Source organism: Canis lupus, chromosome 6 (genome assembly GCF_048164855.1).
Source record: "Canis lupus baileyi chromosome 6, mCanLup2.hap1, whole genome shotgun sequence".
NCBI classification, from domain to species: domain Eukaryota; kingdom Metazoa; phylum Chordata; class Mammalia; order Carnivora; family Canidae; genus Canis; species Canis lupus.
Window position 1 is genome coordinate 57,043,370 of NC_132843.1, and position 16,880 is coordinate 57,060,249.

General features: G+C 39.9%; 1 protein-coding gene and 1 long non-coding RNA gene across 22 annotated transcripts in view; one reads left to right on the forward strand and one right to left on the reverse strand.

Annotated features, from left to right (window-relative positions):
- RABGAP1L (RAB GTPase activating protein 1 like) overlaps positions 1-10,749 on the forward strand; it is a 728,064-nt gene extending 717,315 nt beyond the window's left edge. For all 10 annotated transcript variants that reach the window (XM_072830693.1, XM_072830694.1, XM_072830691.1 and 7 more), the window contains 3 exons: positions 93-164; positions 4,408-4,605; positions 5,627-10,749. In XM_072830693.1, the coding sequence (XP_072686794.1) occupies positions 93-164; positions 4,408-4,605; positions 5,627-5,779 (423 nt within the window). In that variant the 3' untranslated portion in view covers positions 5,780-10,749. The remainder of the gene's footprint in view (positions 1-92; positions 165-4,407; positions 4,606-5,626) is intronic.
- Positions 1-16,880, reverse strand: part of LOC140635692 (uncharacterized) — a 32,323-nt gene that overhangs the window by 14,658 nt on the left and 785 nt on the right. For 3 of the 12 annotated variants that reach the window (XR_012033043.1, XR_012033044.1, XR_012033040.1), the window contains exons 2-5: positions 16,398-16,525; positions 11,430-11,735; positions 9,954-10,032; positions 3,913-4,613 (exon numbers count right to left, since the gene is read on the reverse strand). This is a non-coding gene — a long non-coding RNA (uncharacterized lncRNA). The other 9 variants (XR_012033035.1, XR_012033036.1, XR_012033038.1 and 6 more) reach the window with 9 other exon arrangements.

Sequence of the window (16,880 nt, forward strand, 5' to 3'; positions counted from 1 at the left end):
AGCCAGAGTAATATATGAGTTGATAAAGATATATGCACCTGCTACTAGCGTTGTTCTGTTTTCTAGTAAAGAAATTCTTTTCTTTCCTTCAGATCTGTTCCCAATTAAGTACCAGACTGGAGACGCAGCAAGCAGCCAGCAAGGAGGAGCTGGAAGTGGTAAAGGTGAGGAAGAATGAGCTAGATCTGCTGTGATGGTTTCTTCCAGATTCACACGGTCTTAAGTCAGTACCTGGGGGGATATCCCAGTGCATGAGGACGAGCCACAGGCAGGACAGTTTACAGACATCACATCCACCCTGCCCCTCCCATTGTTTGAAAGACTTTAGGATCTGTGGAGAACAGTGTCTGCCTCTGACCCGGGTGTGATCCTCTTTCCTGCCAGCAGAAGGATGGTGTTCCCATAAATTTTAGGGATTGTCTGAGGCAGGTGGTAGGAGTGCAGCCTACATCCCGACTGTGCCTGCTTAAATATGGCTTCAGTGTGCAACCCTTGGTGAGCATTCTGGGAGCATCATCCCATTGCTCTCCACCATTTTTTAGAGGGTTATTTTTAAAGAAAACTGTAGCATTTATTTATATGCTGCCCCCTGGTGGTAAAACTTTTGTTGCTTAAGTAAGAAAAGCCATTGCTTTATTCCATAGAAACAACAGGAAGCCAAATAAATTGGTGTTCTTGAGAAGCAGTGTTGGCACAGCCAACTCTTGTGACCTGAGGTTCAGAAACCTGACATATTTCTCTTTGAATATATCCAGGGTTAATGCTAGTGATGAAGTGCATTCTAGGCACGTTGGCATATAATATAACAACTTGTGGACAAGTTCTTTACCTCTAATCTTTATTTTGTATCCTGTACAATAGAGACAATATTACCTGCTTCAGTGAGTGATTTTTTTTTAAAGATTTTATTTATTTATTCATGAGAGACACCGAGAGAAACAGAGAGGCAGAGACACAGGCAGAGGGAGAAGCAGGCTCCATGCAGAGAGCCTGACGCGGGACTCAATCCAGGGTCTCCAGGATCATGCCCTGGGCTGAAGGTGGCGTTAAACCGCTGAGCCACCTGGGCTGCCCTCAGTGAGTGATTTTGAAGATTAAATAAGATTATGTATATAAAGTGCTTAGCTTAGTATTTGGCACATAATAATACGTATTTTTGTAAGTTTATGACCTGAAAATCTGAGACAGGAGAATTGAAAATATGAACCTTATTCTGACTTTATATTCCAAGTGTTTTTTTCTTATTTCATGTTCAAAAACAATCTATTATTAGTGACTATGATCTTGGTCATCTCCCTGCCCAAGCCTGCTAAAGTTTTGGGTTTGTATCTTCCCTCTCTGGTTTCCTTTTACTTTCTTCTGACTTATATGCCTTTATTATCCTTTTTTAAACACTAACCAACATTCAGTTAATGAGGTGCCTTGCATATTAACTATCCTTTGTGGAAATAGAAATGAAATTGATTTATGTGGATAACTCAAGGTTTTGTTGAGCATCTAACCGTGGCCACAGCTATTAGACTTCTGTTGTTTTACAGAAAGGATACATAACAAAAAGTTTAGAATTTTCCTGCAGGAGTAAGATCTACATATGCATGTGAAATATGTAGGGTATAATAGTTCAAAAGCATGTAAGTCAGTGCTGAGTTGGATGACACTGACAGGCTGGATTGTAGAGAAAGCAAAATCGTAAGAACTACAGACCAAAGATGACTTTGTGGAGGAGGCTGAACTGAGGAGGTTGGGTGAGAATTCTGTTAGGATTTAAAAAGGACATTCTGGAAGAAACTGTGAGTGAAGACCCAGAAATCAGAATGAGTCTCATTAAGGAGACTCATATACTTAAGAGTGTATATTAAGGAATAGAGGAACTACTGGATAAGGAGGTAGGGGTGTCTAATGAAAGGCCATATATTCAGGAAGAGGAACTTGAACTTGTTTTATCTGAATAAATACTTACTGTGTATATTGTTCTAAGGATTATCCCATTTAACCCTCACAACTTCCTGAGAAAGTAGACACTATTATATCTTTTTAATGATTTATTAGATCTTGTTTTTATTGATGATGATTACCAAAACAGGTAATTCATGATCTCAAGGTCACATAGCTGGGAAGCAGTAAAGACAGGATTTGAACCCAGGGAGTTAGACTCTCTTCTCCATTTCCCTTAGTGGTGATAACCATACTACATCCTCTTTCTCCAGTGCTATTTCCTTTTCATCTCTGGTTTGGTGCAATGCTATAGCTTTTGATTTTTCCATCCTCCCACAACACCATTCCCCTTTCAGGTATTCCTCCTCTATACTAGAATTAGAATGAACATTCCCTAGCGTAAATTTGACTCTGTCATTCTGTGTATCAGTTTAGAACTAGTTTGGCCACATATAGGAAACCCATAATAACAATGGTTTAAACACAGAAAATGTTTATCTCATGTAAAAAAAAAAAAAAAAAAAATTCCAGGGCTGGAAAGATCCTTGGTTTCTTTCTTTTTTTTTTTTAGATCCTTGGTTTCATCAGCAATCCAGACTCACCAGTTATTGGTGAGCCACATCCTCAGCAGGGGCTCCCATCCTCTAGGTGACCTAAAGGTCAAGCCTGTCAACTGGAGTTGCCTCCATCACAGCCACATTCTAAGATAGAATTTTAGGCCTTAGGAGATGCAAGGGTACAAGGGCCTACCTCCAACCAGGGGAGCTCTAAGTGGCCTCCTTAAAGCTCCACACCACACTTTGCTTACATATCAGAACTGAATTTCATGGCCACACTTAAGCTTCAGGGAAGTCTGGGAAATGGCAGACTGCCAGCCCAAATAACATAGGAGTTCCGTTAGTAAGGAAGAGGGGAGATGGATCCTGGGTGGGAATCTGCAGCCTCTGCCACACCTCTGTTCTTCAGCACACCTGCCAGACTGCAGCTTCATGAAGCTCATTGTTCCCTCTCCAACATGCAGTACACGATATGGTAAATGAATTTTCTATAGGACGAAATCAGGATTCAATAGCGTTACATTTAAGAACCTTCAAAATGAGGCACGGAGAACCCTTCCCACTTCCTGCCTCTCACTGTTGTGCCATGTACTCTCTGCTCAGGCTCCCTGCCGCTCTCTGAAGAGCCCGTGTCTTTGCACACAGTGTTCTCCCCGCTGAAATGTTCTCCTCCCTCAGTGAGTCTATTCCTGCTTATGGCTCAGCCTAATAAAACTGCTTACCCAGCTTGGTGAACTTTTAATCATTTAAGACCCAGAACAAAAGCTAGCACCTTAACGTTTTATTTAGTTAACAGTAAATGTATATAAACAAATACTTGCTGCATGCCTATTTAGTGCTAGCAGTGGACTAATTATTCTTCTAGGGTTTTAAAAGAATTGCAAGATATCCTTTAAGTGTCTGATGAATATTAATCAGGTAGGAATCTGAAGAGTGCATTAAGGATGAGATAAGAAAGCAATCAGTGGGGTCTGAGAAAGCGACTTCTAGGGATTCAGGCCTGGGATGAGGAGAGCTTAGACATGTTAGAGAAATAATTTGATGACCAGCTAAATATGGAAAGAAGGAGAAGGTAAAGAAAAGATGACCCCAGTGTTCAGGCCTAAATGGTGGAGAAAGGCATGATGACACAGAAATGTGGGGAGAGTTGCTCTATGTGTGTGTGTCTGTGTGTGTGAGTGAAGAGAGGAATATAGTTTTGGTTATGAAGATATTATAATATGTAGTAGTGCATTAAAACAGAAATATTCTGTAATATGTTTTACCTCTAAGCTATTTTTGGAGATATTTTAAGAAAACAGTAGCACCATTGACTTGAAGAGTTGCTGTTGTTCAGTGCTATGTGCCTGGTTGGCAGTCTGGGCATGAGGCAGAGTTACTTTCATCACCTAGAACAATAATGATCATCTTCGCTGAAAGCTGAACAAAAGGACATAAACTTTATTTGTTGCAAGCATAGGTTTAGTGACTTTCTCAGTCTGCTGTAGGCTCTTGTTACTTAAACTGAGTTTCTTCACTAATAAAATGGGGGGGGGGGGGGATAATAGTACCTGGTCATATAGTAACTCTAGGATTCACAAAACCCTGCATGGAGAGCAATGGCATGGGGTTCTAGAAAGGCCTCATGGCAGCACAAAACTTCTAGAACAAGTTTCAAAGAGGTGCTATAATATTTTCCATTTCCAGGGTCTCCCTAGAGATACTTTAAGAAAAAGGGAGCACCTAACTTGCATAGTTGGGTTTGGTGCTGACTGAGCACTTTGGTTGCAGCTCAAGAAAAATAATTACCTTCAGAAGTGGACCTGCATTTGATGACAACAAGCAGTGTCTAGATGAAAATCATACCCAGTTGTTTCAGGAAGTGATATATGCTATGAAATTGTTTGATGTTGGTTATCTCTTTTGACTCTTTCAGGGTAAAATGATGGCTTGTAAACACTGCAGCGACATTTTCAGCAAAGAGGGCACTCTGAAGCTCGCAGCCGTAAGCAGGGAGGAGCAGGGGCTGGAACTGGATGATGAGAAGGATTCCCTGAAGAAGCAGCTGAGGGAGATGGAGCTGGAGTTGGCACAAACCAAACTGCAGCTGGTGGAGGCCAAGTGCAAAATCCAGGTTGGGGACTGATAAAAGATCAACAAGAAAAAAGAAGCAATCGGTGCTCTAGGACACATTCTCATACTTTGGAATACACCTAGCTCAGCATCCTAAGATGTTTCCACATATGATGAATACATTTCTTGCCCAATGATATGTCCTCCATAGTCACATTTTTACGTCATTATTTTTAAACAGTGACATAAACACAGCTTTAAATGAAAATGCAGTAATTAAAATGATATCCTGTGAGAACTTAAGCGTATACTTTTTCATTTTTACCCCGAAATTTTTGTAGGCAAGGTCCTTTCTCATTGAACGTTAGCCACTGTGGGGCTGATCCTGAAAATGAAAGGCCAAACCTTCCCTATTGTCCTTCCCCGAATAGTTGAACATTGGCTGGCACCCATTCTTGGCTTTGGAGCATTTTCTCCTTCATCTTTACCTAACTTTACCAAGTCCCTTTCCCCAAAATCTCTGTCCATATTGGAAGATAACCTAATTAGAAAAATAGTCCTGGCTTCCAATGGACTGTTCCCCATTTTCTTTTTCCCAAAGTCCTTACGCACCACCATCACCTGCCCTGGCAATGATGTGGGCCGCACTAGTGGTCCTTAACTGTTTCTGGGCTGGCCCTGGTAAGTTCTCAGGGGAAAAGGCCATGGGTTTGAAACTGGAACTCATTCATGCTTACGTCATCAGTAAAAGTTCCATCCATCCATATGTCTATTTGTGTTTTAAACATGTTGCAATCTGAATCTAAATTTGGACCAAAAATGCAGAAGGAAGAAAAGATACAATGAGGTTTCATTTCACTGTTCAGAGAAAGCCAGATTCTGACTTTCAGTGGTAACTCTTTTAGCTCTATACCATTTTCTTGTATTAAGAAGCCAATTAAATCTCCCCACCCCCCTGGGTTTTGTGGGAGGAAAGCTAGGGCTATGCATACACACCTAGGGATTCCAAAAAGCTATACTCTGATTTTTTTGGCAGAGAGAAAACATTTATATAACTCAGGTGATTTTCTTTTTTTAATTAGGAACTTGAACACCAGAGAGGAGCCCTTATGAATGAAATCCAAGCTGCAAAAAACTCTTGGTTTAGCAAAACCCTGAACTCTATCAAAACGGCCACAGGCACCCAGCCACTGCAGCCACCGCCGGCCACCCAGCCACCCAAGGAGAGCACATAGTTCCAGCCTCACCCAAGCACAAGAGCACAACGATCAAAGTGACAGACACCCAGGAGGAGTCTCCCAGTATCCCTTTACTGGAAAGTAAAGGAGGCCAGAAAGCAAGCCAGGATCTCTCAGTAGCCCTCACTCTTTCTTGTTTGACACTTTGCAAAGGGATGTTATTTAAACTGACCTGAGTTATATTGAATACCTGCTTTCGAACCTCTTCATGGAAGGCCATGTTCAGTTCCATCATAGTATTACACACTATTTTATATGCCTGATGTTTAGTTGGAAATAAGTAATTCAGAACTAAATGATTTTTATTTAGAACTAATTATTAATAATTACTTTCATCTTACATAAAAATGGAGATGTCTTTTATTCCAAGGTTAAAGTGAAAAGATGATATTTGTCACAGAAAAAGAAAAGAAAAGAAAGAAAGAGAAAGAAAGAAAGAAAGAAAGAAAGAAAGAAAGAAAGAAAGAAAGAAAGAAAGAAAGAAAGAAAGAAAGAAAAATTGAAATCTAAACGTCTTAACGTTTCAGGATTTATTCAGATTAAAGCACACTGTGGGGCCGTTCATGACAACTGTGAGGTTTCTCTCTGAAAGTGACTCCCTGGAAAACGATTATCCTGTCCAAAGAATAAACCGGGGATTGAACAGTCCCCAAAAAGAATTAATTTCTTTTCATTTTCTGTTGGGTATATCTGGAAATGAAGTGCCAAGAACCATGGAATAAGATAGACTATTGAAAAAACACACTAGATGAAAGGAACTGAGATTTTGATAAACGCAGGATAAGGGAAATCATTTGGCCCTAGTATCCTAACAGGTCTTTTTGAGAAACTCTACACAGGAATTACAGATTCCTAAGTATGAACACAGTTACGACTTCCAGCAAGCGCTAAGTCAGAAGTGCTATTGCGAGCTGTAGCATTAGGGAACCTTTACCAGAGAAGCCTAGAAAGGCCCAGTTTGGCCACCGTGCTTCATATGAAATAGAGAACCAGGGACAGAGTATTTCATTTAATGTTGACATAGATTTGCTAAGGAAACACTAATATACTATACCTTTTCAAAGTTCTGGAATGGGGAATAAAGGTCAGCTTCACATCATCTTAGTTTACTGTTAGATAACTTTTACTGATGTCTGTATCTCCCTAAAAAATGTGTCCTTGGCACCCCAGATAAAGAGATGCAAATGTATTGGTAACATTTTTGATTGAATATAAAATCTTTATAGAAATGCATATCTCATGGAACGTTAAAGCTATTGTTTAAAAGTTGGTGGAAATAGTTTTTTTCAATTATATTTAACAGGTCTATTTAAATAGTCCTTGCTGGAAATCCTTTGGTAACAGCAAAACTAATTTTCCCATTTTCTAAGCTCATTCAGAGGCTTAGGCCCTTTTACGCCAACCAAACTACTGTTGGCTATGTATAATAACACTTATTGATACTCATCCTTGGCTTCATTGTTGAACATACTCTTGCAACAAATCTTAAACTCTTGTAGCGCCAGAGTGATTTTCATCTGTGCCATATGTTGCAATTAAAAGCAATACGTTCTTGGAAGTAAAAATTAAATAAGAACTATCTCAACTCCAGGAGCATGTGTTAAGTTGCTCATGGTAGATCCTTTCCTCCAAAATGATCATTAAACTCTAAAAAGTTAAGTCCCTATCATTGAGTTATTATATCCTTTACAACCCATAAAACTAATATGGATGGTAGCCTTTGTTACACTCATCAAATAATACTTTTCTTACAGAATTCTTTGTGTTTTGTCCTCCCATTTACCATTATAATATTCATTTCCTTGTACCCAAAAGGAAAAAAAATCCAGCATTCTGAGTGTCTATGTTGACTTTGATAGTCCCTATTTGGTGATTTAGAAAAGGTTTTGTTTTTTGTTTTTTGTTTTTTGTTTTTTTAATATAATGGCTGGAAAATTGCATCTTGGTACTTGTTTCTGTAAATCATTTAGTATAATTTTTTAGCTTTGCTGGTACTTTATGCTTTGATTCCAAGAAGCCTTGTACAAGTTGCCTTATCCAATGGCCAGCTAAATTAAAGATGTTGTTTTCTGTTTTGTGAATCTTATAGTTTTACTGTACAGAGCTCTTTTTAACTTCCAAAAATCAGCACATTCCACAGAATGCCTAAAGTGCATAATTTTCCTTACATGGTAGTTGAGGGAGAAATAGTATGGCTGTAGGTTCAGTCCTCACCTATACACCTGGCTCAGTTCCAGAGCCCCTTATATTTTTTTTTCTTTAAATAAAATCACCAGGTACATACATTCCAAATGTGTAATCTGTCTTTTGCATTTTCTCTTAACTCTTTCAAACGATTTTAATGGCAACCTATAGATTTTTCCTTCTTCTTCAGTTCCATATCATACTTATTAGGTATGCGTATTGGTACCATAAGTCTAAACTGTTCCTCACTGCAGGGTCTTTGGGTCAGTTGCAATATTAGAAAGAAAATTCAAAATTTGGTATATGATAATGATTATTCATTATGTTAGCATTGCCCCAAACCACATATCCTTCCCCAAAAAATACAGAATGTATTTTTTGAAAACTCATGCATCCTAGTATTAAGTAATTGTTACCTTTAATTTCACTTATTTTGAAAATTGGTACTCTTCTCTTGAATTTCTTTTAGAAAAACATCAACCAGCCCAGATAGCTAGGAAATTTCCAAGTATTCTAGAGTGTTCTTCATCTTTTCCTAGGATATGCTGTATAAAACATTCCTCCAAAAATCCAAGACTTGTAGCATTCTAAAAAGTGATGATTTCTCTTCTCATTAAATTCTGCTGAATAAGTTAAGGGAATGCATTTCAATTTGGTAATTTAGTTCATTAGCTTTTATATCTTGAGATTCTTGTTTAACACTTTCTTTAAAGCTGAAAAAAACCCAGCTGAATTTTGCAGTGCATATGTTTGCTAGCTTCACATCCTGAGCCATGGTGCAATTTGATTATATTTAGTTACATATAATTTAATGCAAAGAAATTCTCAGTTCCCTAATGCTCTGTGTATGAGTGCCTAATAGAAACACTAATAGGAATGTCATATAGGCCTCTGGCCTCTCTTTCCATACAACCACTCTCTGTCTCTTTCTCTTTACCTTTCCAGCTATTAAATTCATAATTTCTTCATTGGCTTTTCTTAAATTTCCAAAGTACAAAAGCAATCTTTGTACTGATGTTGGGATAATGAAGACTTGTTTCTTTTTTTTTCAAAATTTCATTCTTTTATACCGTGTTTTAAGATTTTTCTCAACCCCCTACTCCATTTTTAAAAAATATTTTCCAATTAATAACTAGTGGCTTTATTTCCCAGTGAAAGTGAGAAAAACAAGAGAATGCACAGTTCAGGGCATGAGATGAGAGATCCTTAAAGGAGCTGATCAGTTACTGAGGAGGAAGCCCGCACTAACGTAAGGGATTGAGTTTTCTTTACCTGCAATCAGCCCGCTAACTATTCTAAGGCGGTTGTCTGATTTCAGGATCCTTTGAAGGGAAAAGGAGCTTTTAAAAAATTAAATACCTTATTTGTTTTCTCTCTCTGGGAATGAACACTTTTAATTACTTAGCAAGAGGATTCAGTTGTATAACTTACTCTTTAAAAAAGAGCCACTCTTAAATAGCTCTGATTTTCTTGCTTCAATTACAAATAGATGAGAGAATGGACAAACGCTGTTGTTTGATGTGAACACTTCGATTTGTACGTGTGTGTGACTGATAGAATTTTACAAAGAGGATCATTGCCTCTTTTGTACAGCCAGGTACCATGTGACTAAATACACACATGGCAATCAACTACAGAAGGCCAAACGAGTTCAGTGGCCTGTGTGTCCTACAACCAGATATAAAACTGTCTTTCCCTCTGGTTGCCATGCTCATGTCACACTGAACTCGAATTGCTCTAGAACATCCTTCCTCTCTTACAGTGACTTCCATGTAACACAGGTAAAGCCCTTTATCTTAGGAATTTCCTTATCTTTCCAAAGTTTTCAAAATGAATCCTTCTATTTGAGAGGATGTTCATGAGTTTGTAATGAGGAAAGTGGATGTTTACAAGTGGCTTAGTGACTACAGTCAGCTGTCAGATGTTACCTTCCTGGCTTCCATCTAAAAGGCTACATGTCAAGCATATCCCCAAATGAATTTGTTACCTGTTACAAAAACATCTTCATCAACATGTCTCATTCTCCCCACCTCAATCCTTGGTTTATCATAGTAGTATTCTAAAAACTTTAAAAAAAAAAATCATTGAGTAGAAAATAAACATTTTAAGTTACTTTCCTTTTTCACTGGCAATAAGTTAACACGTAAAATTTTTTCCATTAAAATGTAACTTTTAATAACTATATATTATATATGGAATAAAATATAGGAGACTTAATTATAAGTATATAAATGCATCAAGACTCTGGTGTCATGAAAGCACAAGAATAAAGCTGGAGATGGTCCCAGAATCCAAGATGACCCAATAGCATTTTGCATCAATTTCTCCCATTTTTGGTATTTTGCATAATGTATGGATCCTCAGTTCAAATGAAGGAAAATGTCTTAATCAGCATCATTCCTACCTTTCCCTTGCTTAGGAGGTAGTAGGAAGTCTGTACTGTTTATTTTTATGAATTCTATGATTTTGTCCATGACCTCTCTAATGAAAACAGGTTCTAGAATAAAGGAGTTGATTGGCCCAAATAGTGCTAACTGAAGAGAGAAACATGAGGGAGCAGCCTCTGTAAACACTGACCAATTAGATGTTTCCATAATTCCATGTATTATGTATAGTACATGCTATTGGTGTAAATGTAATGCTTGTTAAGAAAAGTGCAATTTATTGTACATTGTCCCAACAAATGTTTACTTTTATAACAGTTATGAACTTGGATTAGTATCTTGTTTTCCTGTGTGAATGAAGCCTTGTGAAATAAACAAATTCAAGCAAGAAGGTAACAAGGTGACTGTTTTTGTGAGTCAGTGATGTTTTCAATGATTTCTGTTGCCCCTTTGGCCCCATTAAGCAGTAATATTCTGAAGTCCCAATAGTCTTTTTTTTTTTTTAATTTTATTTATTTATGATAGTCACATAGAGAGAGAGAGAGAGAGGCAGAGACATAGGCAGAGGGAGAAGCAGGCTCCATGCACCGGGAGCCTGACGTGGGATTCGATCTGGGGTCTCCAGGATCGCGCCCTGGGCCAAAGGCAGGCGCTAAACCGCTGCGCCACCCAGGGATCCCCCCAATAGTCTTTTTGATTTGTTTCTAGTTGACTTTATTCTAAATCATCTGAGCCCAATGTTTATGTAACACTTCTTAACTGACACTGGACTACATTGACTGCAGAAACTGCTGGGAGTTGGCTCCAGGCTATCCCCTGCAGAATGATACTGTGCCGCAGCACCGCCAGTGCCTACAGCCCTGTTCTCTCTACGGAGACTACCCTGTTGCTAGTACCCAGACACTCACAGCTAGTTTAATAAGAATAAGGCAATTAACTAAAAGGAACAGGTGTATTCATCTCCTAAAGGCCAAATATTTGGGCCTGAAGAGGTGTTGGACAAGGACAGGAATGCCATCAGGAACTTCAGCAACCGTTTTCCTAATCAGGCCTCTGCCATCTTGCCAGGTCATGCTTACCTGCTGCTGCTTCTCCCTCTGAAAATAAGTTTTCTTGCTTCCAAGTGCACAACCATCTCAAGTTCACGTTTTCTCTTCAAGTCACCAGCAGAGATGGACTAACGTACCCTTGTACCCTTAGTTCAGTTCCAAAGTCTCCCAAAAACCAAATTGGCTAATACTGGATGAGGTCACTGCTGCAAGCCTTTCAACACACAGCACAGTGGGTGATATTATAATTCAAGCCGAACTCCAGAGCAGTTCTCTGAAGTGGAGGCAAAGTGCAGAGAATCCCAATTTGCATTTTGTTCTGGGAGTTCATGGAACCTAAGTGAAATCCAAGAGATTAGTCAGCTCTCTTAGAATTCCACATGTATTCAGAACATTAACCAGAGATTGTAGGACTACAGTTTGTGGTCCAAACCCAGACCACAGACCTCTGTTGTTTGGCCCATGTGGTATTTTGTTTAATTTTTTTTAGTAATCTCTACACCAATATGGGGCTCAAACTCACTATCTCAAGATCAAGAGTCACATACTCTGGCCCATGTGGTATTTTAAAAAATGAGAAATTTTACATAAAAAGTAAAACAGCAAAAATATTCAAAAAATATCTACTGAATTTGGTAGTTAGAAGTCATGAGTGCTCTTGAGCGCGTGGGTGGCTCAGTTGGCTAGGTGCCTGCCTTAGGCTCAGGTCCTGATCCCAGAGTCCTGGAATCCAGTCCCACGTCACACTCTCTGCTGAGCAGGGAGTCTGTTTCTCCCTCTCCCTCTGTCCCACCCCCTGGCTCATGCTCATTCTCTCTCTCTGAAATAGTCTTAAAAAAAAGTCATGGGTGTTCTCGACAAGAAGAGTAAATGAAATTCACTGTTCACTACTGATTAAAGGTCCAATACAGTGAAGTTACATGTTAAATTGTAGATTTAACTTTTCAGTGGAATGGATAACTCCAAAGGTTATATACGGCTTATTACCTTGGTAGGACATTAGCCAGTTTGTATCTAACTCTGCAACCTTACACTAACATTCTATTATCAATTGAACTTGAGGTGCCTGGGTGGTTCAGTTGGTTGGGCATTTGACTCTTGGTTTTGGCTCAGGTCATGACCTCAGGTCATTGATCTCAGGGATCAAACCCCGTATCAGGCTCCATGCTGAGTGTGGAGTCTGCTTCAGATTCTCTCCCTCTGTGCCTCGCCCCACCCACTACTCTCTCAAATAAATTATTATTTTTAATAAATTCTTTAAAAAAGTAAAAATAAATTGTCTCTAAGGATCCATTATGCAAAGGCGCTTTGATAACAGTTTTAACATATGACTGGTTCCCTCATTAACTGCACTGAATATTTGTCACATGTTCCTTTTATGTTTGCATGGGATTCTAGATTTCACCTTTTTGAAATTCTATTGTAACAAAACTTTTGATTACTGACTACTGGAGACAGAACAAAATCTTTTAAAAGTTTACCTGCATGGTAAATTTGCAAGAATTTCAGGCTTTAGCACAGGCTCACCAAATAGGAATTATTTAAATAACAAAAATAAAATGCAGACCACCAGGTCTATTAAATTAATTCAAGCAAATTTACTGACTGCCTACTATACCCATCTCTGCTCAAAGTGCTAGAAGTGAGGTGAACAAACAGATCCCGCCTCTGTAAAGCTTAAACTCTAGCACAGAATTTTTCTCAACCTCAGAGAAAACTACTGACATATTGGGCCAAAGGGTTCTTTCTTGCAGGGGCTGTCCTGCATATTATAGGATACTTAGTCACATCCCTGGTCTCTCTTCACTACATATTAGTAGAATTCCCCAGTTGTGACAACCAAGAATTTCTCCAGACATTGCCAAATGTCTGAGGGGGAGGGAGTACACAAAATGTCCACAACTGCTCCCCAATGGAGAATGACTGTTGCAGTATGGAAGACTAATAAATTGCAGGTAGTAATAAGTACTGTGAAGATAAAAACAGGGTAAGAGGGTTGAGAGAAATGGTGAGTGATGGGGAGGAGATTGGTAAGGATGGTTTTTAATATGTGAACTTGGCTAGCCTACACTCTCCAGTGATTCAGCCAAATACTAAGTGTTGCTATGTAAATCTTCTGCACATAGTAATTAAAGCTCTTAATCAGTTAGCTTTGAGTAAGGGAGATTATCTGGGATAATCTGGGTGGGCCTAATTGAATCTGGTGGAAGGCTTTAATGCAGGGCTGAGATTTCCTTGAGAGAAGACTGGAGTTCTTCCCTCTCTGACTTCTGTGGATGAAAGTTTCAACCTGTTCTCATGGGGCCCAGCCTGCCTATAATCCATTCTTGCTTGTCTGGCCTACAGATTTTGGACTTGCTTAGCCAGTTCCCACAATTGTGTAAATTAGCTCCTTGGAATAAGTATCTGCTACTGATTCTGCTTCTCTGATTGAAACCTAACTAATACAGCCAGGAAGAGCAGCCCTACGGTTTACTTAGAGGCCTGAGTAAAGTGAAGAAATGATCTATGTGAGGGAATGGAGAAAAAGCATCCTATAGAGAAAAATACAGAGTAGACTTTGAGGTGAGTGCAAACTCCGTGGATTCAAGAACAACATGCATGCTTAAACCAGGGAGACGGGGGAGCTGTGAGATGAGACGTAATACAAAGGTGAGATAAGATCATGCAGTATATGCTAGGTCATGTTAATAAGTTTGCACTTACTCTAAGCCTAAAGCAAACTATTGAGAGGTTGTTAACCAAAGGAATATGATTTGAAAAGATTACTCTGGCTGCTTTTTGGAAAACTAACTGTAAAGGCACAGTCATCAGTTATGAGCCTAAAAATCCAGATAAAACAATTATGGCTTGGTGTTCAGTAGTAGAAATGGAGGTTGTGAAAAGTGATTATGATTATCCACGTATTCTGTGGATAAGGCCAGTAAGTCTTGCTGCAGGATAGGAAGCAGAACCTGAGATTGAAGACTTAAGCATGACTCACTGGCCTGAGCAAATAGGAGCAGGAGGTAACCATTCACAGAGCTGTAGAATAACTGTAGAAACTGATTTGGGGTGCGAAGATGATTGGGAGGAGATTGTTATTGTTGTTGTTAAGATAAGCTAAATTTGATGTACTTCTCAGACATCCAAGCAGAGACAGAATGTGGAGCTCAAGGAGAGGTGTTGCTGAAGACACCGATTTAGGACTCACTGGATAACAGATGGTATTTAAAATCTTCTAACTTTACTTAAAAATCAAACTACCCTATTACCCAGCAATTGCACTACTAGATATTTACCCAAAAGATACAAAAATGCTGATTTGAAGGGACACCTGCACCCCAATGTCTATAGCAACAATGTCCACAATAGCCAAATTGTGGAAAGAACCCAGATGTCTGTTGACAGATGAATGGATAAAGATGTGTGTGTGTGTGTATATATTATTCAGCCATCAAAAGAATGAAATCTTGCCATTTGCAACAATGTGGATGGAATTAGAGTATATTACACTAAGCGACATAAGTCAGAGAAAGACAAACACCATAATAATTTCACTCATATGTAGAATTTAAGAAACAACATGAACACAGGGGAAGGGAAAGAAAAATAAAGTAACAGAGAGGGAGGGCAGCTCGGCTGGCTCAGTGGTTTAGCGCCACCCTCAGCCCAGGGTCTGATACTGGAGACCCGAGATCGAGTCCCACGTTGCACTCCCTGCATGGAGCCTGCTTCTCCCTCTGCCTGGGTCTCTGCCTCTTTCTCTTTGTGTGTCTCTCATGAATAAATAAAATCTTAAAAAAAGAGAGAGAGAGAGAGAGAGAGAGAGAGAGAGAGAGAGGGATCCCTGGGTGGCGCAGCGGTTTAGCGCCTGCCTCTGGCCCAGGGCACGATCCTGGAGACCCGGGATCGAATCCCACATCAGGCTCCCGGTGCATGGAGCCTGCTTCTCCCTCTGCCTGTGTCTCTGCCTCTCTCTCTCTCTCTGTGTGTGTGACTATCATAAATAAATAAAAATTAAAAAAAAATTTTTTTTAAAATAAATAAATAAAAATAAAATAAAATAAAATAAAATAAAAAAGAGAGAGGAAAGCAAACCATAAGAGACTCTTAACTATAGAGAATAAACCAAGGGTTACTGGAGGAGATAAGATGGCTAACGGGCATTACGAGGGCACTTGTTGAGATGAGCCCTGGGTGTTATACGTAACTGATGAATCACTAAATTTTACTCCTGAAACTAGTACTATGCTAAATGTTAATGAACTTGAATTTAAAAGAAAAAAAAAAGACGAGTAATAAAATAAATCACCTAACTTTAGACTACCTGGTGGTAGAGGGAGTTGCCCCACGTCCATCGTCAAGCAAATTAGAAAACCACTGCCTAAAAAAAGAAAAGAAAACCACTGCCTTACGTCAAGCTTTCACGCAGTGCAATGGCTTATTTGTTCCTATTTAAGTGCAAATAATCCCAGGCTTTTAGCTGGACACTTTTTTAAAAACAGGAAGTTATTATAAAGCAAAACGCACGTATCTTCGGAGTTCATTCCATCAATTTTGACAACGGTGATGTTTGAGCTTAACATTTCACCTTCTCAGGAAAACGGCCTCCTGGACGTACTTAAATAGAACTCCTAGCTAAGTATTCCATACAAAAAAATTGCACTTAAGTTTACAGTTGCATGAAATTTCTACAAAGTGAACACACCTGTAACCAACATCCAAATCAAGAAACAGGACTTTATCTGAACCTCAAAGCCTCCTGATGGCGGTCATTGTCCTCCCCATCCAAGGGAAGACCAGCCTGATTTTAAACACCCTAATGACTTTTGCTGGCCTTAGCCTTCGTTTAAATAAAACCAAACGACAGGAGCGCTTCTGGCTCCTTCTCCTAAGGTCACGTCCGAGTCGCAAGCTTACTAAGCAGCCCTGGTGGGTCCACTTCCCTGGCGCACTCCAGTCCTCCACCGCGCAGTGGTCAGCCCGCACCCTTCAGGCAGCTTTCACCCTCCTCACCTCGCTGACTCTAGTCGCTACCTTGGGCCATATGTACAGCGGGGTGAGGGCGGACTGGTTTTCCAGAGGTCACTAGGTGTTCACAATCGTGTTGCCGACGTTTTGCGGCGGCCAAAGGCTAGAATTATCTGAAAAAGAGGATGATGATGTAATCCCAGGAAAACTCAGCCTACGTTTTCTCTGGTTAACAGGCTCAGTTAAATCCAATTCAAGCCTGAGTCACAGAATGTTCGCTGAAGGGGACGAAGGTACCAGAGCAGCAACCCAGTCAACGGGGAAAGGCGGCGCCCCACTGCGGCCGGGCACCGCGAGAGCCGGGGTCAGCCGCCGCAACCCCAGGCGGCTCCACTGGGCCCTGTCACGTGGCCAGCGCAACCCCCACCCCTTCCCGTGGCGCTCCGTGATGACGCAAACATATCGTAGACGCTAAACCGTGGTGACCTCTCGAGGGCGTCGGACCCCACGGAACACCGAACTGTTCCC